This window comes from Falco peregrinus, chromosome 7, assembly GCF_023634155.1.
Source record: "Falco peregrinus isolate bFalPer1 chromosome 7, bFalPer1.pri, whole genome shotgun sequence".
Classification (NCBI taxonomy): domain Eukaryota; kingdom Metazoa; phylum Chordata; class Aves; order Falconiformes; family Falconidae; genus Falco; species Falco peregrinus.
In genome coordinates, this window is record NC_073727.1 from 36,222,806 (window position 1) to 36,244,982 (window position 22,177).

A 22,177-nucleotide genomic window follows, 5' to 3' on the forward strand; every position below is an offset into this window, starting at 1 on the left:
AACTTTTCCTTTTCTTTTCAAGCATGGAATGGAGAACAAATAATTCAGTTCCAAAATATGCTTGTAATCTAGTGGTATGATACGTTTTTCATATGCTCTAAACCTAGCAGCACAAGGTTCATCAACACAAAGGTTGAGTAAACATTGCTTCAGTTCACGCTTATAACTGATGCCATTAGCAGGGCTCCCGTGGACCTCAGACAAATCAGTTATATTAACTGTAATGTAATAACAGAAAAGATTCTCTAAGATATCACTGACTGAAGACAGGATGTAAACTGTAAAAATTTAGGTACATACTCATTTGTCAAACACAGAAATAAGACCTATATGAAGTACTAAAAAACCTAATCATATTTTTCTCCCTTTCCCTGTCCTGATCCCATACATTCCTGCTTATTCATTAGGACTTCTCTGTTCAGAATCTGTGTACAGAAAGATTAACTCTCACACATGCCCGAAATGAATCCAATCCATTTCAAGTCAAGTCTTCTTCAATAAATTAGCAGATATGTGAGAAACTTCATATCAGACTATTTTGAGGGCTTGTTTTGTTTTGTTTTTATTTGAGAGAGACATTATTATATTTCACCTTTGTGATGTGTGTAGTTGTGGTAGTAGAAATTGACTCTGATGTAATTGTCTGTGCACTCAGCAGCACACCAGCATTGCCACCAGCACTGCCATCAAACTGTAAGGAAAAAAAAAAATTAATATTTTTGTATTTTGGCATTTAAAAGCTTTGTTTTCACAGAAGAAAAGCATTTTTCTTTACTAAACACGTTATTGAGTTCAGTTAGAATTGAAATCTAAATAGAAACCATCAAAGTTTACCAAGTCATGTAAGACCATTGTTATGGCTCATTCTTGTGGAAAATTTATGATCAAAGTTACATGTTCCTTTCAGGAGCAATGAGATATTTTAATCAAGTTTCCAAAATAAAAAATGAGTTATACCTTTGCAGACAGCAACTAAGTCCTTATATAAAAAAACCAAACACTTAGAACTTCAGAAGTAATACTGCTTTGTCTACAAACATTTCACTTACCTAATTCATAGCCAAAGTATCATCTTAGATGCTAGAAAAACGTATAGGTTTTTGAAAAGCATTTTTTGGACATTATCTATTTTGATCTGCAAGTAAATGGAATAAAATCAACTTGCAAATAATGTAATAACCCAGCCACTGTACCTGTGGAGATTCATAGGTGATAGTTTTAGTTTCTGTTTGAACAATTGGAACTTCTTTAGTGGAGATTTCAGTTCTCTGTGTGGCATCTGAAATGGTTACCATCTCTGTTTTCACTACTGGAGGCTGTGGTGCAAGAAATAACCAATCAATTTGAAAGAAGAAGGTTTGTAAAGTGGACCAAGAAAATGCAACCAAAAGCTCAAGAAAACCATAACAGTAAGATATCCATTTGACTGTCTCTCCAATCAAAAAGCATGCAATAAATAAGCAGAGTAAAATAAAGACTAATACAGTAGTCCTCTAGTATCTACATAACATGGTACAAAAATTTAACCTCCTGATAACCTCGCCAAAGTTGTGTATTTCAGCCAACAGTACATACCACAGAAGGCAACTGCTAAAACCAAGCTGCAACACATCCATTGAAAATGTGTAAAAGAGAATTGATAGCAAGGAAAAAAACACAACAAAGTCTTAGTTTGCACAAAGCTGATAGCTAGTTCAGATGGATAAGCTTCATATTAGAATTAACCTGGGAAAATACTTATCATTGCTCAATTAAACTGCAAATATGGACTAGAAATTCCAAGGAAATGGCATAAAAGTTCAATGTCTTACTATGTAGTACTTCCGGAATGGAAAATCGACTTTGACAACTGGATGTTAAACAGTATATATTCAATGTAATATTTCTGGAAGTCAATGGATTCTTTTGACAACAATCCTCAAAAAAAACATTTAGAGTTAGCCAGTGGCATCCTCTCCAATATCACAAAGAAAATAATTAACCAGGGGCCTGTAAACCAGTGAACTTGTAACTTATCTTATTGGAGCAGATTTTCGATATATTTAAGCACTTCAAACCCAAAATCTAGTAAAGCCTTTTGACATTTTTCTAGATGCATCAGTTGCTATCTCCCACTGATTTTGGATGCACATGGAGGAAATCCAAGGAAAAAAAAAAAATCTTTTCTTTCCCTCACGCACACTTGCACACACAGCAGCCTTTCTTCCCTTCCTCCAAACCAGCTATGTTTTAAGGAAGTGTGGGTGTCTGCAACTTCTAAAGGTCTTATAAACTAATTCTTTCACATCATTAATCAGAACACCTGTGTATGCAAAAGACAACAAAAGAAAGAAGGTAATTTGTTTGGATTTAAGTGCAAATAATAATTAAAACCAAAATGCCACCATTACAAGAACAAACAGGTATATAACTAGGAAAAAAACCACCCAACCTTTGATAAACTGCAGATCATGCCAACTTTACAAAGAGATGCATCCCTGTGCTTCATTTTTGCCCCTTTCTGCTTCTTTATAAAGTTTGCCTAGTAATGAGCTCTTCAGTCTTGTTTGGCTTAAAACAACTGATTGTGACTGGAACCCAAGCATGCCCCCCTAAATAGCTTTTTCACTAAAAGACTTCATAGTAAGATTGTGATAAATGTCTTATCCCTTTACAATGCAGTGCTCTCACTGATGCAACTTCTAGCCATACTTACTCTAGTCTAGAAATCCATAAAATTTATATTAAAAAAAAATGGGGGGGGGGGGGCAAGAAAAGCAGTGAGTAATAAAGGGGGAAAAAGGAACAAAAATTTGTGATGGGTGTTTTCTAATTTAAATTGCCAATAGCTTTCCAATCACAATTACATGTCATGGACGTGTCAAAAACAATTGACAAATAGACAAGACAAGACTTAAAAACACCGGAAACATGTAAATAATATATATATATATATTATGTATATGCATATAAAATAAGGGGGAGACAAAAAGGCGATGTCAGTCTTCGGAAGGTTTGCCTTACTGGTGATTCTCACTCAGCTCTAGCAAAAAGTCAGAAACCATAACTGAAGGAGACAGAATTTCACTGCTCATCAATGGTTTCCCCTTCCAAATGATCTGAATCTTGTTGGTGCCTGAAGAGCTGGAGGAATAGGAGAAGAAGAAAGGCGGGTATATTTTCACCCCATGAAATATCTCTGCTTAATCTAGTTGTCAAACTGTTCTACCATTTACCTCAGAACAACAAATTATTTGTGGTGCAACATCAATGTCAACATGAGACACATCTCCATTGAGTTTGAGCTGTTCTTCCTCTTTTTCTTCACCTACATCTTGCTTAATTTCCTCTGACAAATTCTTCTCTTCTGTAGCTATGGTAACTGCATTTTCCTGGACCAAATTTTCAGCTGTAACTTGTGTGTGCTCAACTGGTACTTTTAGTTTACTGCCTTCTGGTATGGCTTCCACACGCTGTGTTTTTTCTTCATGTTCTTTCCTTTTCATGTCATCATCTTCTTCCTGTTCTTCCCTGATGACTTCCTCAATTGCCCTGTGATGTGGCTGGTATTCTCCCACCTCTTCATCCTCACTCTCACTACTACTGCTGCTGCTGCTACTATCTGGTGGCAATGATGAAGAGTCCTTTTTTGAGAGATGCTCCACCTTACATGTTTCCCCAGCATCAGTGGCAACTTGCATTTTCCCTTTGTTGGTTTCGTCTACGACTAGTGTGTCTTCTATCTCAACCTCTGCCTGCTTCTTCTCCTCCACTATGTTCAGAGTCTCATGTGAACTCTGCACAAAAACATGGATGAGGAAAAAAAAAGTAGAGTATATGAATAAATTAAAATGATGGAAACAAAATTAGCTGATGGCTGGCTCATGTCATGTAGAGACAAAAGATGGTTGTGATGGTTAACTGAAAAAGGAAGGAAAGAAGAATGAGGATGGATTGGAAGAGTTAGAGCCAAATTTAACTATGGAAAAAATCAGTAGAACCTTAGCAGCATCGCTGACTCCAGTACAAGGCCCTTCTGCTCTGGAAGCATGTCTCTGTGAAACAAAAAGCAATCAGAGGATACAAATCAATGCATAACCCTTTTCAACAGCGCAACACCCTCCAAACAAGCTTTTAAGAATCTATGTACATCACGCTAGACAGGTACTGTATATTCACTGCAAGATGCACAAAGAACTATGCTCATTTCCTTCTACTTCATTGAAAAATTCCATTCAAAAGTAAGTAAGAATTATGGACATTATTAATTGGGATAAGAATTTAATTATGAAAGACTGAAAATAAAAGTATGAATGCACTGGCCAGTGATGCTACTGCAGCAGTTATTTCTCTCAGTTAAATCAGGAATTAAGAATAAATATTAAGGGAAAAGCAAAAAAAAACCACAAACAAAAAAAAAAAAAAAACCCCACACCAACCTATTTAGCATTTTACTATCAGATTATCATAATACAAAAGAAAAAAAAAAAAGACTTTATTAGTTGTTTGTCTTTGGCCAGTTACTTCATGAAACTTAATAGATAACAAGACAACGACTGTTCAGGGTGGTATGTTGTCAGAACAGCAATACATGATTAGCCAGATGATCCCATTAGGATCCAGTCCGGAGCCCAAATGATGAGATTAAAGCAGTTATATTAGTATTTGTTCTGTAACAAAATGATCTGTGATGGATGTTCCAGAAAGCTCACAGTAAATTATGTATGGAGTAGTTTTCATTATCTAATGTAGGTTTAGTGAAGTTAGCAGCAAAATTTGAGTTTGAATGATACAAATACAAAAATTCACACATCATCTGTGACTTAATCCTAGCTTTTACTGCTGTTTACCGAGCAAAGCACTATAGAGTGTAAGGCTGCATTCCTGGTGATGCTTGAACAAGCACCAATTGGTATTTCTTTGGCGCTGCAAATACAGAACTGAGCTCTCTAGCCGGATTGCGCTCCCCTCTGATACAAGCAACCAGCTTACCGGCTCCGGTAGCAAGCCTCAGGCCACCTTTCAGGCATTTCTAAGGCCTCGGGGTCGGAGGGGATGGCAGCCTAAGCCCCGCGCCCACGCAGCCCGCCCGGCCCGTACCGTTGCGCGGCGGGGGCAGCACCTGGGGCGGCGGCGCGGCCGAGGCGGCGGTCTCTTCCCCCGCAGCGCCCTCTGCTGGCCACACGCTGGCGGCGGCGGCGAAGGGCCCTCTCGTGCCCGCGCAAAAGCCCTCCTTACTAAATAAAATGGACGTTATCTCCTCTTCTAGGCTCTAGACGAGTTAGAAAAGGGAAAGGAAAGAATTAAACAGTGACGGACGGAGAGGCAGCGGCCTACAAAGGAGAGGTCTGGCAGGAGAAAACGTGGCAAAGTGCAGGGCTCGGCACCGGCTGCCGCCGGGTGAAATGAGGACAGACAGGACAACATCTGCGGGCACCACACACAGTCGTACAATGCATACTGCATCTCCCCACCATGCATGTCACGTTATAAAAGTTTGAAACATTAACATTTCCGTGGATTTTCCAAACAGAACAGTTTACTTTGGCAGTAATTCCGCATTTACTATTGGGATCCTTGCCTTTTAAAAATCCATTTTTAACACCTTCTAATGCCTGATGAGCTCAGAGCTTCAGGGTACCGGTCAGATACATTTGCTTTGAACAATACATACCCACAACACTGAAACGAGGTTTTCTTTATATGTTATATATATGTTTTTCAAAGGCTTAAATAACCTAAGGAAATTAGTTTCTATTAAAGAACCTGTTTTTAAAAAGCCTTGACCATCTGACCGGGCAACTTGTTTTATTCAGACATACATAAAAGGGCACATTGCTTTAAAGCATAAATTACGTTCATAGTCTGGTCTATTTTCTGTATTACTGTATTATAAATCTGTATGGTAAAGCAAACTTTTAAAATTCATGTGCGTACAAGCCTCTGGAAAAGGCTAAAATTATTCCAGTTTTCCTTCCACGAGCACTGGTATTAAGTTAGAAGTAAAACCAGTTAACATAAAAAGCCAATAATGAAACAAATACGTAACACGGACATAACACACATTTTGACAACATTCAGTACATTTCTGTCTTAGAAAATGGTGCTACAGAGAATCATGGCAGAAGCACATGCCAGAGGAAAGCCAAGGTGCCATGCAGATGACTACAGTTTGTGTGGACTCACCGTGTAAGCAACAACGTAGAATCTGAACTGACTTAAAGTTATACCATGCTACTGTGCATATACTACAACACATATGGCATGCAGAAGAACACAGAAGGAAAAGGAAAAGAACCCCTATAGTTTTTTTTTCCCTACAATAAATCTAAAGTATATTTCAAAGGTGGCTAAGAAAGGTTAACATGGATGCAAGTTATTAAATCTGTCCTCATGCAGCATCCACCAGGGAAACGTGTTCCTCACCCCCACTCTCTTTCCCTAGTTTATTGCACCAAATAAATGTTCATCTATTAATAGATTACATCAAAAGGCAAAGATGTTCATGACACTCCTACTGTACTCTGGCACCACATGTTTTCTAACCACTCAAAGCAGTAAAAAAAGAAAAAAGTGGGTGAAAAACTATCTTTATGTAGTATGTGGTCAGACTGTGTGCACATCTCTCTCTCTCCTCACATATGTGTATAATTAAAGACTGGCACATCTTTTTGCCTTTTACCACCTTCAAATTTTTAGGTCTTCTGATCTTTTAAAAGGAAAACTCCAATCACACAATTTGTTTCATAATACAACCCCTGTTCCCTGAGGAGGCATTTAGTAAAAACGATTACATGTACAGAGAAAATTGGTGTTTTTCATCAAATTACTGTGGTTACAACAATGTATCAACCTGTGAAGGTGTTTAAATTCCTGGCAAATCCCTACTGGTACATAGTCCCATACATTAACATGAAATTGTATTTACAAGTAGAAAGGAGGTTGGGCTGTGGATTAAAAAAAACCAACAAAACCAAACAGTGGGTATCCATAACATAACAACATTTCATATAGTTATTTGTGACATACATATCAATGTGTCATAATTTCTATTATAATTAAGTCACAGATGCTGTGTATTTGTAGGAGTAGAGGGACACAGAAGTATAGTGGCACAAATGAGATGTACCCAAAATAACATTTTTCAAACACAGAAAATGACTTATTTGCAAATATTTTCACAGGAGCAAAGGAAGGAGGAAAAGAAAGAATATTAGCAGTGGTACCTTGCTTGTCCAACTGTCCTAAAAGACAGGCAAGGAAACATACAGTCCAGGAACAGGACTGAGCAATGTGTTAGTCTATTAATACCAGCAAGTATATAAATTGGCGGTAACAAAACACTTGAACACAAACTTCTCTACATCCATCAACAAATAATTCAGGATGGAAATACACTGTTTCCCAAATGTTGTATTTTTATCTGTTACTGAAATAGGACTGATAGCTTCACATTAACCTACTTATGCCCCAGTTCCTAGGTGGTAGAAAATAGTCCAAAAGTAACGTAAAAAAGCAACATCACAATTGCTACCCATTATCACTATCACGGTGCCAGCAGTCCCTCTAGTTATATAGTGCTTTTCACTGCACAGATGTTAAGCTAGCTTACTGGGGAGAAACCCCCTCTCTTTTGGTGGATAAAAATTGAGGAACAGAAGCATGGAGGTACTCAGAATCAGGCTGCCATTGAAATTATGCTGCTTCTTCACCATTACGGACTTGAATAATAATTACATACATGTAGAGCAAAAGTTCTTGTGTTAAGTGTCAAATAACTGCAGAAAATTATTTCCATATAGACTGGAAATAATATGTTTAGATGTCATCCTAGTCACATCAGATACAGTAATTTTCTGGTGAAAATCTGGTTTTCTTTTCAAATAATAGCCATTCAGAACTTCACAGCTAGTTTGGTGTTTAAGCAAAATGTTACTGGCATTCATATATGTGTGTGTATATATATATACACACACACAGATCCTGCTTTACAACTCAACCTTTTCACTTCAGTACTGCCTTAAAAGAAGTTATTTCCATCAGGGAAAAAAAAAAAAAAAAGAAAAAGAAAGAAGTCTCAAGCTAGCCCACAGCAGATACAGCAAAAAAGCAGTAGGTTTCAGGGCGGCCACCTTATTGGTTTCCTCTGGTTTTGCTCCAGCAATCCATGGCATTGTAGTCCATTGCTTCTCCTTCCCAGGCAGCGTTTTCACTTGGAAAATGTGGTCTCCTTTTTTCTATTTGGTTTTCATTTTATAAAACCAGTGTAAATCAACAAGCAATGAGACAGACACATACTATACATAAACATAAACCCAAACCATCTGAAAGTGACAGAACATACTAGATGAGGAAAAAAAAAAAAACAACCCAGAGATAAAATAACTTGGAGGGGCCTCAACTTCAATACAAAGAAATCAACACAGAAAATACACACAACCACATAATAAAAGGTAAGTTACACTTTTCCATAAATGTCTTTTTTGACCAAAAAGATATTTATAGCTATTAAATGAACCAATGGGTTGTCAACATTTGAAAATTTGACCAACATTTGCACCTACGCATATACCACCATGTGTAGAAATATACAGATACTACTCAGAAATTGGAGGAATAATTTCTTGGCAGTAACCATAAATTAACAAAATAGTCATTAAAGAAGCGATCCATACAGTCAGTGCCTAGATTACCTCTATGCACATATTCACAGTTCAGATTACTTAAGTATCTTGCTGAAATAATGTCCTATTAACAAAAATAATTTGGTAGCATCAAGCAAACTTAATTGAAAAGTTCACCTCTCTGGAGACTGAAGAGAACACTTAAGAATTTAATGGGATAGGATAAGAATACATTTAGGAGGGAAGGTTAGGAACAATGATGAAAGAAAAGGATAACAATAGGAGAGAAACTGATTGCTTTTGAAGACTGATTTGCTCTTCTACTCTATGAAAGAAGTAGCAAATACCTCCACATAAAACTAAAATTTTTACAACAGGAAGAGAAATTTATTTGGGTAGCTTTTTTGCTACAAGCATTCAGGATGATATTTGTAGAAAATCGCTTTCCAAACTGCTGTTTTAAGGTTCAGTCAGGAAGGAGGTATACAGAAAAAGTAGACAAATTCACATTACAGACTTTTGGAGATTGAGTAAATTGTAACTATATTAAATACATCCTGAAGAGGTCAACAGTGTAAATTAACTGATCACGTAAGGTCATTCTGAAACAGCGCACAGGCTGTGTGTGTATGCACAAGCTGTCCGTGAAGAGTTAAAGAGAGGGAAAAGGAGGGACATGTTCTGCTGTCACTGAAAAGCTATCTTCATCAATCTGTGTAAATCAAGAGTGAAATTTAAGCTGTCCTTAACACACAGGAAAATACTGCCATCACCTCCATTTTTTTCTAATGATTCTAATTCAGTTTTCTTGTTGAAGAATAAAATTCCACACATCATTTAAAGTCAGGTCTAATGTTAAAAGGTGAAAAGTTAATGTATACTTAGTATCAACGAATACTACATTAGCCAAAGAAAGTGTTAATCTAAAGGACAAACTGTATTTACTGTATTACATACAGGGCTGTATGGAAACGCATGCAGACAAGTGTCTGCAGTGACATACCCCTTGTGTCTGTAGGGACAGAGGTGTGATACGCCGCTTTTCCCACTCATTTGGGCGTGGTTCAGGTGTGGATTCCATGAAATTGCGCTTGAGCTCACTAATGCTAGCCTGGTGTTTCAGTAAGTCGTCCTGGGTCTTATCCAGGTCCTAGCAACCCACAACGTAAAACAAAGAGGACAAAACACGACAACAAAAGCAAACTTAACTAGAAAAAAAAAAAAAAAGAAAGAAAGAAAAAGGGAAAGAAAAGAAACCAAACCAAGGAAAGTGCCTTGTGTCTGAAGGGCTACTCTTCTTTGGGGTGCCTTGAAATAAAAGAGTTTAAGGCTATAAGAGAACCAAGAATTTTTGGGTTTTAATTTTGTAATGTAGGGCCACTCATATAGTGTTTCTTCCATATTTTAAGGCAAAGGAAAAATAATGCTGTGCAAAGTTATTTAAGAGAGAGCTATTTTTATCCAAACATGAAACTACTATCCCTACGAAACAGTAACAATTTCCAGTAGTTGCTTGCTTTCATCTAAAATTTGCTAGCATAAAAGCAAACATAACATTACTGAAGGCAATGAAAGAACAGTCTAACCCAAGAAGCATTATAAACCTGCATCTTTCTTGATACTACAAGCTTCATGAAAAATACTTATTTCTGTGAAGAAAATACTACAGGGCCAAATATGCAAGCAACTAACACCTGCTTAACTTCAGAGAGACTACTCATTGTGTCTGTCATGTAGGCTTAAACTTACTGGAAGAATCAAGACGTAAAGCCTTAAAGCCTGGTATCTATCAATTTTACATTTAAGAACCTGATAGCAGACAGCATGCAGCTAGGGATACTTTTTGTGCATGCCAATACTAAAGAGATGCTCTTTCTAAATTGCACCTACATAAGCAAGTGCCAACGAGGACACCTCAGAGTGAATATTGAATGAGGTCTTGTGATGACACATTGAGGCTAAGCTGCAGCACCTTGGATCAAATAACTAACTACATGCTAGTCTTTCACTTTATACTGGATACAGGAACAGGCATAAGGATCAGGAGTTATATTTCTGCATAACTGCTCTGGTAAGCAGGCAAAAATCTATCTGCTTAGATCTCTTGGAAATTCATTAACCTTTAAATACAATGCTGGCCTTTGGTGGGAAGAGCAGTTTTCACTCTGCTTTCATAATCTGTCCTCCTTCCAGTATGTCAGGTCTTGAGAAAAGCCTATGTTGGTTATGTACATTCTAACACAAGAATATTTTTTTCAGTATATTATGGTGAAATTCAAGTTTAAACTTCAGATCCATTTTTAGTACTGAATTAAAAGACTGAAGATTAAAATGGAACAGTATAAATTTAGACATTATTATTAACCAAGTTTTATCAAAAGAATGTAAATCAGATACAAGAATTCAGGTAAAGCATCTGAGTTTTGTACAAAGATTTTATGTACTTTGTAACAGAACATTTTTAAGTTGTACTTTAACATTTTGGTTAGGATTTTTACAGTCAGTGCTCACAATGCAAAGACTGTCAATGACAGTAATGAAAAATCTAAACCCAATACAAACTCATTAGTTTCTAATTTCTTTTCACTTGCATGTTCAGCCCCAGTAATAGTCCGGTGCTGTACATCTATTTCCTAATTCTGCAAATATTCACACATGCACTTTGACCACTAAGAACCTATCCCCTCTGCAACTCAGTAGGTTCATATTGTCACAGGACCAGTACTTCACTTTTAATCTAGGACTAACAAATGAGACATTAAATTTGTCCCCCTAAAGTATGTTTTTTCTAAGTGAAGGAAAACCTCATGCCAAAGGCATTCTATTACACAACTGAAGCTCGTAACAATCATGTTATTATTTTAAAACCTGTCTTGGCTTGACATAAGGCACGTTTCTTGGACTTGATCAAAGCACAGTTACGCAATGCACGCTTTCAGTGCTTTAGTAAGTTATACACAAGCAAAGTTTCAATAGTGGTCAAAAGCTGCAAAAAGCCAAAAAACATATTAGTTGGGTTAATGTGAGCCATACATCACCTTATTATTGAACAAAACCTATGATTTTTAGAAAGACAGTTTTTGTGACAAATGGAATTATTTATAGCCCCATCTGGATGAATAAAAAAATTTTAAAGATAGCAGTAGGGTTTTTAAAATTTCTTCAGTTACTAGCTTACGTTATTAACCACAAGTTAAATGATATTGATTATAAATACAGACAGTCTTTGATAAAACAATCCAGATTAACAGACTATATGGAAATTTTTACAATAAAAACCCCCTCTACTTCAGTGACAAAGCATTATGCATTAACATACTGTTCAAAGCTCGTTTCTGTTGCTCATCTTCAATGAAGACCAACCTTTAGGAAGCAAGAATTACTTCCATTTGAAAAGAAAAAAAATATCAAAGATTTCAGAAGCATTGTCTAAACATTCCCTTTAAAAACCCAATCCTCACATACATTTCTCAAAGCTCCCAAAATCAGCGAGCATCAGAACCAGAATTAGTTTTTCCTACCAACTTTTCTACCACTGCTTGTGCCTTACTAACTCCATTTTTTCAGATAATGTATTTAATAGAGATTGATTAAACTGCCTAAAACTAGAAACCCTACTCAACAGAAGATGCACATATTGATAAGCAAAATATAAAAATCCCATTTAGGATTATGAATTGGACCCATCTGTTTGCTTTATCTAAATAGGGCTATTATTCCCAATTGCCACCTTGAAAACATGTAGCAAAAATATACAAAATATACAGTCAACATTCAGGCTGAGGAGTTTTGGTTTTGTTTGTTTGGATCTTTTTTGTGGTTCTGTGGGTTTTTTTGTTTTGTTTTGGGTTTTGTTTTAATTTAAACAATGATAACATGCAACATTTTCAAGCTGTTTTTCCCCCATGCACTTCATGCACTGTGCCTGTAACAGCCTGCAAGTGACCTCCCATCCCATGCAGCCTGGCAGCCCGTGAGAAGAGAAAGTGTTTCTTATATTATATACAAACCTCCAACATTAAATTGCTATGTCTGACATAAATATTTTCCCCGTCTACTCTCAAGGAATTGGTCTGTGAAATTAAGCCACACACACACACACAAATTAAAAAAAAATAATAAAAATCAAAACGAACATAAAATGTACCAGCAAGTAAATAAAAAACCACCCTTACAATGAGGCAGTTAAATAAAGGAAATAAAATGGTAAGGTGAAAAGCCACTATTCAGACTAAATCCACTAAACTAAAGAAAGTTTAGGGTGCTAACAAGGCAGGCAGCTACATCCAGATTAAATTGTAAAAAAACAATCATGCACCTTCTGCTGTGCTTCCTCCTCTTCATATTCGACCTACGTAAGCACACGGCAAATTACCAAGAAAAGGCACTGTTGACATACACTTACATACTAAGAGAGGTTCATCTTTTTGTAAATGCTGCAAAGCTTGCTATATTTACAGACCTTTACTGTTTCGGCCCCAGATGTTGAAATTATTAAGCGACTTTGGTCTTCCTTCACCTACATTGTTGTAGAATGGCTGAAGTAATATTGGCATAAGTGGCATGAAAAATGGAAGTTTCACACTGTGTCCCTTTCTTGCTGTACATTTCAGTGTTTTCCCAGATGAAAATTTAAGAATGAGTAAAGAAAAAAAAATGATGTGAAATTTCTATGGTAAGCACCTTGAACTCTGCAACAAGTTGATGGGAAAATGGAATCTAATGCATGAGTTCTTCTGGTAGGAGAATCTAGGATTCAAGTCAAACACCTACATACTTTATTTACAAACTGTCTGAACTATTTTAAGAATAATGTTGCTGTCTTGGGATGAGTTATTTGCACCCTTTTTAGGTGAATATAATCTTCCTGAAACTGCAATGCACTCTGTTGGAAATGATAGCTAATCTTCCTATCTTACCTACAAGTGCACTGAATGCCTTTAAAGGAACAGCATTCTTTAAAAAGCTAACCACTTCCTAGTGTTTCCACAGGTACAAATATCAACTGCTAATCTCAGGAAAAGATGCATTTAGAAGTCCACACTGTGCAAGTACATAAATTTGAAGATGGGTTTACTTACTGCACATACTGTTGCATTTTGGATTCTGTGTGAATGCACACATAATGTGGTACACAACACATTTTTATTCATTTCTCGGTTATCTGGGGTTCTACTTTCTGCAACTTTATGTTACAAATGACGGACTGAATTAGGTTACAGAGAAATTGAGAAATTCTTTAAAGTCACGTTTTTCATTATTTTAAACTTAGATTGGTGTTTTTAATGACGTCATATTCAGCATGTTTTTAATATGTACGTTGTATTGATTTTATCAGTTTAACAATCTTTGTTAAATGTATTGAACAGGCCCTCCCCCTTTTTGAGTCTATAAAATTTGGTTTAGTATTTCCTTTGAAGATCAAAATAAACCACCTTTTTCTAGTGGTGTTGCTGTAATGTACACAGCAGACATAAGGAAAGAAGGCATTTTGTCAACCACTCCAAATGATCAGAGCAACGTATTAGCATGACTAAGGCTTCTGTACTGAATTTCAGCAGTGCATTTCAAAGAATGTTCAGACTTCAGTGATTAAAGTCTGATACAACCTGCGATCCCAGCTAATGAATGAAATCAGTCTCCACCTTAACTGTTGCTAGAGATTAATCAAAGTAGTTTACAAACGAAAAAAAGTGCCTTGGACAGACTCAGCTTTGCACACAGCCTTGTAGAGCAGAACCATCTGGAATAACAAAAAAGCTGATTTTAAAGCATTCACAGCTTTCTGAATTCAGCTTTTAGGAATTTTACTTCTCAGATCTAAATGGAACTTTGGAGATGTGCACTCCAGTCAATGCACACAAGAGACATGCATTTTAACAAAAACTGATAGTGCAAGTAGCACAATTTGTAAATAGTATCAAGTAATAATATATCTATTATTACACAGCACTTTCAGTATTCAGATTTATGTGCTCGTAAACATTTTGAACTACAAAAAACCTCTACCTGCAGCTCCGTATCTGTGGAATCTAATGAAATTATGCATGCTGTAGGAATTCAGGCAGAAAAACCACCAGCTATCTATTGACTAAAAATACTGCAATGGAAATTTTTCATAAATGAGAAAGGTTAGAAAGATACAGATATATATGTGTGTGTGTGTGTATTTATATATGTCTACAGGCACGTACATACACATTTTCCTATACTAGGAAGTGTGCAAAATTGAGCAAGCCTCTGGGAGAACAAGCATAGAAGCTATGTGCAAGTATCAACGTTTAAGCAACAAAATTACACACCTCCTCTTCCTCTGCTTTGTCATTCAGGTCATTGTCATTAGAAGCACTAAAGGAAGTCACCTTAGGCTCCAGGTAGCAGAGGGACAGAGCAAGAGGAAGGGAAAATGTGAGTGAAAAAGGAATAGACTGGAAAGCAGACAGAAGCAGCACAAAGATAAGGAGAAAAGAGGGGATGAAGGAAGGAGAGGTAATAGGAATATAGTGCTGAAGGCCAGGCGGCAGGAAAGAGATGCAAACATCAGGAAGGCTTGGAAAAGTAATATAACCATTGTAATCAAGCAGCGAACGGAAACTAAAAGAAAAGCATCTGATAAAGCCAAATGAGACACAAAACTCAGTGCTTTTGTAGTCATTTGTATGGACTTTTCCCTCCACAGCAGGGGAGCCTCGACTAGCTATGGGTCTCATAGATTCAAAGATACTATTCGGTGAAGCTATTTTATTATGATCTGGTGTTTCTTTCATGGAATTGCACTCTGAGATGTCTGAGATGGTAAGAAGGGGCTCCCCAAAGGGATCTTCCTCTGAAATATCTGAAAGCATGTCCATCTCAGGGATGGGTGACAGGCCTGTGAGATGGCATGACACAGAATGGATGGGTAGTGATGATGGGTGTATGTGAGTGAGCTGAAAAAAATTCTGTGCACAGTGGAAAATGAAAGCACAACAAAATGCAAGTTTGAAGGCACAAGAAGAGGGAAAAAAGAGAAATTATTAGTTAGTGAAATTTTTTTCTTAGAAGCAGGGATAGCTCTACTAACGCAATAGAAATGCCAAATAAAAATAGAAATCCCCTTGTGTTTTACAAGCAGCCAACTTGTTTAGTTTTGTGGATTATGAAAGGATCCCATTACGAATGTTTTGTTCTCAGGCTGTAAAGAACTGTGCACTTTTGAACCATAATAGTCACAACAGATGGAAGTAGACAGACATTCAAAGCTTTGGCAGAAAGGTCAGGGGACAGTGCAGTACACGAAAGACAGGCTGGCACTTTGATTCTTGGGTTTATAACCATTTCCTCTAAGGCTTAAAGACAGCCAGAAAGGAAAAGAAGTATCTGCGCTAGGGGGGATAGAAAGCTGTTCACACAATTGGCATGTATAACAAAACCTTACTGAACAGCTTCCTGGAACGACTTCCCACAATACTGCTTTTTTCCCCCCTTCTTTTGGTTAAAGCATTGAAAGAGACTGCCACTTTGAAAACAAAGGAATATCACCATTTTACCAAGCCCAAAGTAAAAACATAGTAATTTTACCATTTTTTCTCCCATAAAGAAACTCTGTATGTGCCTTTTTGCTAGGCTAATTCAAAATTATTTCAACTTGCCAGCAAACAAACAAACAAAAAAAGCAACCGTTGGTATTTCTTCCCTTCCTGCACTTGAATGTAGTCAGAACATGTGAACCACACAGAGAAACTCAGTGGTCCCCCTAGGAATCAAATGGATAGCTAACTTGCAAAAATGTTTGAAAACAAAATAACTCTTTAAATACAAAAGAAAGTTCTGGACAACTGCCCAAAAAAGAAATATCTCCAAGAGAGAAAAGCAGCAAATTTTAGCTGACACTTTGAAAGGAAATTTTAACATCAAATCACACAAGACCTAAATTTATTTTTTTGACCTATTGCTCCAGTAGCTCAAACAAACAAGACAAGTAAATGGTTGTTTGCAACAGAAACAGACTAAAGTACTCAAGTTTTCACAGAAATCTACACCTCAGTCAACATACAGATTTTTAAAGGATGAAATAATTCTGGAAATGCTACTAACACAATACTGTTAACTATGGTAATTAAACGCAGTCATAATAGACCCAGCTTTGTAGATTGTACACAAATGTGCATATACTAACAATTTTTTTAAAAGTCTACACAAACTAAGGAAATTAATGAAACATTATTTACCCTTTTAAGCTTTTTTTCCAAGAACTCATGCAAGCTTACTGAGAATTCAAATTAAATTTACATCAAAAGAAGAAACCCTAGGTCAAAGCCATTCAGTATTCTCCTTTGCTTACATACACTTACATTAATTTAAACCTACAGAAAACACTTGACAATTTTCCTTTAATATTTTACTATGGTGTTCTGTATGATGCTTAGAAGTGAGAAGAACTAAATAACTACACATGGACACACATCACATGAACAAATAATTGTGGTGTGAAAGTCAGCCATACCTTTCCATCCTGAGTCAATTCTAATTGTGGAGTTTTGACTGGGCTTCCGTCATCTTCTCTGCCACCTTCTTTTAACTTGGCCTGACCAGCAGCTTCAATGTCAATGATTTTATCTCCAGCAGTCTGCCCTCCAGTAGCAGGGAAGTCTCTTAGAAGACCTTGGTCTGAGATACCCATGGGAGCTATTCGAGAACAAAGTAATTTTGGTTAATTGGGGTAAGTCAGAACGTATTAATACTTTTTAACAGAATGAATTTATGTTGATGTCAGCAATGAGCAATACAGGCTAGTTACTGAGTGATACAATATTTTTCAGCTTCTTGGCTTTGCAAAAAGTCTATGGTTCTCATTGCATTGGTATGAACAGCTATGTACCCTTGCCATATAATATGCACTTACTATGCAAGGGAAGAAACCTCACAGTATCAGGTAGGTATGTAATTATTAACTTTCTAATTAGTCTTGGAAGACAAATTGAAGCTACTGTTCTTGTGACTGCGTAAGTCACCATAACAAAAGAGAGAAGTAGGCAACAGTGTTCTGTGGAAATTCAATGTTTTCAGAGGGCTGTTTTAATGCAATATAGAAATAGCTATGCATGTAACTGTCACAGTATTTTTATTCTGAAACCTTACCAAACTACAGAAACAACAGCTCACTGAAAGTAAGACTTTTCCTCCCTAAATGCTTGCAAAAAATGTAAGGGGGGAAAATACTGAATATGTATACTTGAATATAGTCAAAGCACAAGAGAGTGAAAGGCCTTAAATTAATGTTTTTTTTCAAATCAGGATGACTGGCTCAGTCAAAATAGTAGTAATGAAATATAGGAGAATTCATTAAATTAGCCAGCTTTAATAAACACAACTTTGATATAAACTTATATTCATTATAGTAGTCTTCTGTAGTACCTCCATATGACTTTGCTTTACAAAGCCAAGGTGCAGAAAGTTGACAGGAAGATGTTTCTTGGAGTACCTTTGAGGGATATCCTCTTCTGAAAACAGTCTCAGCTCCACATCAGAGACTCCCTTAAGCTGCCTCAGCAGCCAAGGCCAGCTAATGGCAAATGCCGGATTTGTGATGTTAGTCTTTCAGGGCCTCTCTAAGTAGTAAGTTTTTGCAACTTAAGCTTCTGATCCTTTCTTGGGTGACAAATAGAGCATTTCTTGGGTATACATCCCTCAAGTTCTACAAGTCACTTTTGAGAAATCACAGAACAATTTAGGTTGGAAGGATCATCTGGAGGTCAGCTAGTCCAGCCCCTTGCTCAGGCAGGTCCCATTACACCAGGCTGCTCAGGAACCCGTCTAGTTTAGTTTTGAACATATCCAAGGACACTTAAAACAAGCAAACAACAAGTTTTCTTATTTCTACTGAATTTTGCTGTGTCTCAACTTGCAGGCACTCCCCAATTGCCTTATCACTGGGCATCTCTGAGAAAAGTGTGGCTCTGTCTGTTCTGTCCCTCCTCTCTGGGTAGCTGTAGACAGCAATATCTCACTACAAGCCTTTTCTTCTTAAATAAAGCTGAAGGACCACAGTTCCCTCATCCTCTCCTCATATATTATATAGGCTCCCAGACCTCTGGTCAGCTTGGTGGCCCTTACGGGGCTCACTGCAATATATCAATGCCCATCTAATACTGGGGAGCCCAAAGACACAGTATTCCAGATATGGTCTTCACAGAGTACTGCATAGAGGGGAATAATAATTTCTCCTAATGTGCTGGTTATGCTCTTGCTCATACAGCCCAGGATACAGTTGGCCTTCTTAGCTGTAAGGGCACACTGTTGGCGCATGTTCAGCAGGAGTCCCCAGACCCTTTTCTGCAAGCCTGCTTTCACTGCAGGTGGTCCCCCAGCATGTACTGGTGTATGGTGTTACTCCTCCTCAGATGCAGGACTTTGCATTTATTTTTGTTGAATTTCATATGGTTCTTTTCAGCTCGTTCCTGCAGCATGCTGCAGTCCCTCTAGTAAGGGTGTGGTGGGAGTTGAGCAAGAGTACCTTTACGAAGATGAGAACACAACTCTAGGTATTTGGGAGGAGCAATGGCACTGGACACGCTGTTCACAAAGGAGATGCAGAGTGCAAGCGCACCCTCTACAGAATTTCTGGTTTCCAGTGTACACTCACAGTATGAACCTACATCGGGACTACTGCCTCAAGAAAGAACAATATTAAGTTTGACTTTCAATGAACACAGTTTAAAACTATTTCAGCCTGCAAGATGCCTTAAATGCTGCCAGGAATTGCTGGTTTCATTTGAGAGGAAACCAAAGATGTTTAAGGGAGAAAAACAAAACCCAAGAGCAATGTTTTATCATGCTCAAAATTTTGAATGTAATGGTTCTTTAAGAGTGAAAGTTTGGGCCTGAACACACATGCATACACACCTGTATTCTGCAGATGATGCACTAGAAGAAACAACTTGTTCTGCCTTTTCTGTTGTACAGAGACACAACCAGGCAAACCCAGAGCCCAACTTTTTTTTTTTTTTGGTTTGCTGACCAAACAATTCTAATCAACAGCATATAGCACATGCCTATACTGTAAAACAGGTATCACTAGTCAACGCAGATGCTACATGTTCAATACAGAAACCTCCATATAATCACAGCAGTGTCATACAATTTAGACAGTGACTTAACTTACTGTTTAGGTCACTTAAATTCGACAAGTAACTAAAGTGGCTACTCCTTACATTACACGTCAGAAACTGAAATTAAAAAAATTTGTCAGTTGACATTCTGCCATTCATAATGTCAACATTTTTGAATGTTTGTTGGATCAGAGTGACAACACATAATGTAATCATTACACTGAAGAAATAAGTTAAACTTCATACCTCCATCAAGGCTTCTGGAAACACGTTTGCTTGAAGTGCGTTCAAAGTACGGAGCTGGTCTGTCTATGAGGTTGCTAGCTTGTCGTGTCTGTGCTTGCGTACGTCCACTGTAGCGGAACTTGGAACCCAAGGTTAGAAACTTTGCTTTTGGAGGCTGTTCTGGTGATACAAGCCTAAAAAGTAAATATGAGGGAAGTCAGTTAAAAATAAATATTTTATATATTTAATGAGGTACTTTAAAGCTACTTATTATATTTCAACTTCAGTTCACCATGCGTGATTTGTGCACTCCAAAAAAGTATTCTACCATAAGCTCTCAGAACTTCTAAAACAATGCAAATTGTTTATTATTTGCAGTTGGAGTTGAAGCGATGCTGATAACCATCACATTTTCCACAGCATGATTAAGCATGTGTGATCCTTATATTGTGGTGCTACTTTGGTTAAATTTTATTTTTTGTAGAAAGCTGAGGCCGTTATAAGTCCAGGTAGAATACCTCCCACATCTCCCTCCTTAGAATGTTACTTGTAGTAGAAATTATATATCTCCCACTTCCACTGTTTCTCCTATATTCTGAGGTACCAATACAGCAGCTGCCATTCTTCAAAGTTAGGGAATGGCATCTCAAAACGGCGCAGAAGGATGTATGAAATGAAAAAAAGACAGAGATAGCTGGAGAGTTGTGACCCAACAGTGACAAGTTTAACAAGCTAGATTCAGACTCAAGTTTCTTTACAGTCATTTATAGATTTATATGAGTTTATGTTTGCTGGATATAAGGAGGAGAAAAAAACATATCATGACAAGGATAAAGAGATTCAGTTACGAGTACTATTAATGCTGGGTTCTGTGCTGGGTATGTACATTTGTACCTCAGTGTTGGCATCAATGTCAGAAAGTCTAAGGAACAATGTGGTAGAATTTGCTATGAGGGATTCTGCTTTGTTTCCCCAGTTTTTTGGTATCACATGAGTTTAAAGAGACAGATCTTCTATACCTCCCTGAATTTCCTTCAATGAGGACTTCTTGAGCCACCAGCTTAATTACTGAGGGTACTGTTTGTTCCAGTGCCATACTCGCTGATAGGATAAACAGTCATCACTGCAGGAACTCTTCCCAGTCTCTGCTTCTCTAGAAAGGTCTTTGATGTTACTTCCTGGATCAACGTAGCGCTGCAAATACACGCACATCCAGCATACCAGTCTCCATGGCCTACTCTCCCTCCACGTAAAACCCATCAGGCTATTCCAAACATAGCTTTTTGATTTGTAGATCTTCAAAGAGAAACCCACCGAACACCGGTTTCTTTCCCGCAGAAGCAGCAACTACTGTGCCCTTTGTACTTAGGATGGCACACATAGGCAAGCGAGACTTAAGAGTATGCTGACTTTGTTTTCCTCTTCTGAAGCATTTACACAGGGAATATCTGTGTCAGTGGAATCCAAACCAACATACATTAAGGCAGTACCCAGTGGTGGGTTCTGAAAACTGACAGTCATTCTAAAGATATTTCAGCAAAACTGAAGAATTTTCAGATACTTAGCAAAAAGAATGGTGAGCTAATGTGGTGGGTTGACCTTGGCTGGATGCCAGGTGCCCACCAAAGCTATTCTATCACTCCCCTCAGCTGGACAGGGCAGAGAAGAAAATATAATGAAAAGCTCGTGGGTTGAGGGACAGGGAGAGATCATTCACCAATTACCCATCACGGGCAAAACAGACTCAACGTGGGGAAAAAAATAATTTATTACCAGTCAAATCAGAGTAGGATAATGATACCTAAACCCAAAACTTAAAAACACATTCCCCCCCACCCCTCCCTTCTTCTTGAGCTCAACTTCTCTCTTGAATTCCCTACTGCCTCCCATGGAGCAGCAATGGGGGACATGGAATGGGGGTTTGTGGTCAGTTCATCACACATTTCTGCCACTCCTTTCTTCTCTGTGGGAGGCCTCCTCACACTCTTCCCCTGCTCCAGCATGGGGTCCCTCTCATGTGAGACAGTCTTCCATGAACTTCTCCAATGTGAGTCCTTCCCACAGGCTACGGTTCTTCAGCAACCGCTCCAGCGTGGGTCCCCCGTGGAGTCACAAGTCCTGCCACCAAACATGCTCCAGCATGGGATCCTCTGTTTACAAGTTCACAGCTCCTTCCAGGAGCCTGCTACAGCCTGGACTTCCCATGGAGTCACAGCCTCCTTTGGGCATCCATCTGCTCCAGCATGGGATCCTCCACAG

At 37.8% G+C, this 22,177-nt stretch overlaps 1 protein-coding gene across 22 annotated transcripts in view; it reads right to left on the reverse strand.

Annotated features, from left to right (window-relative positions):
• EPB41L2 (erythrocyte membrane protein band 4.1 like 2) overlaps nucleotides 1-22,177 on the reverse strand; it is a 123,706-nt gene that overhangs the window by 9,419 nt on the left and 92,110 nt on the right. For 3 of the 22 annotated variants that reach the window (XM_055809789.1, XM_055809790.1, XM_055809791.1), the window contains 10 exons: nucleotides 19,940-20,112; nucleotides 17,089-17,270; nucleotides 12,614-12,676; nucleotides 9,607-9,753; nucleotides 8,112-8,216; nucleotides 5,102-5,251; nucleotides 3,981-4,034; nucleotides 3,216-3,776; nucleotides 1,194-1,316; nucleotides 593-691 (listed from right to left, as the gene is read on the reverse strand). In XM_055809789.1, the coding sequence (XP_055665764.1) occupies nucleotides 593-691; nucleotides 1,194-1,316; nucleotides 3,216-3,776; nucleotides 3,981-4,034; nucleotides 5,102-5,251; nucleotides 8,112-8,216; nucleotides 9,607-9,753; nucleotides 12,614-12,676; nucleotides 17,089-17,270; nucleotides 19,940-20,112 (1,657 nt within the window). The remainder of the gene's footprint in view (nucleotides 1-592; nucleotides 692-1,193; nucleotides 1,317-3,215; nucleotides 3,777-3,980; nucleotides 4,035-5,101; nucleotides 5,252-8,111; nucleotides 8,217-9,606; nucleotides 9,754-12,613; nucleotides 12,677-17,088; nucleotides 17,271-19,939; nucleotides 20,113-22,177) is intronic. The other 19 variants (XM_055809800.1, XM_055809798.1, XM_005230124.4 and 16 more) reach the window with 13 other exon arrangements.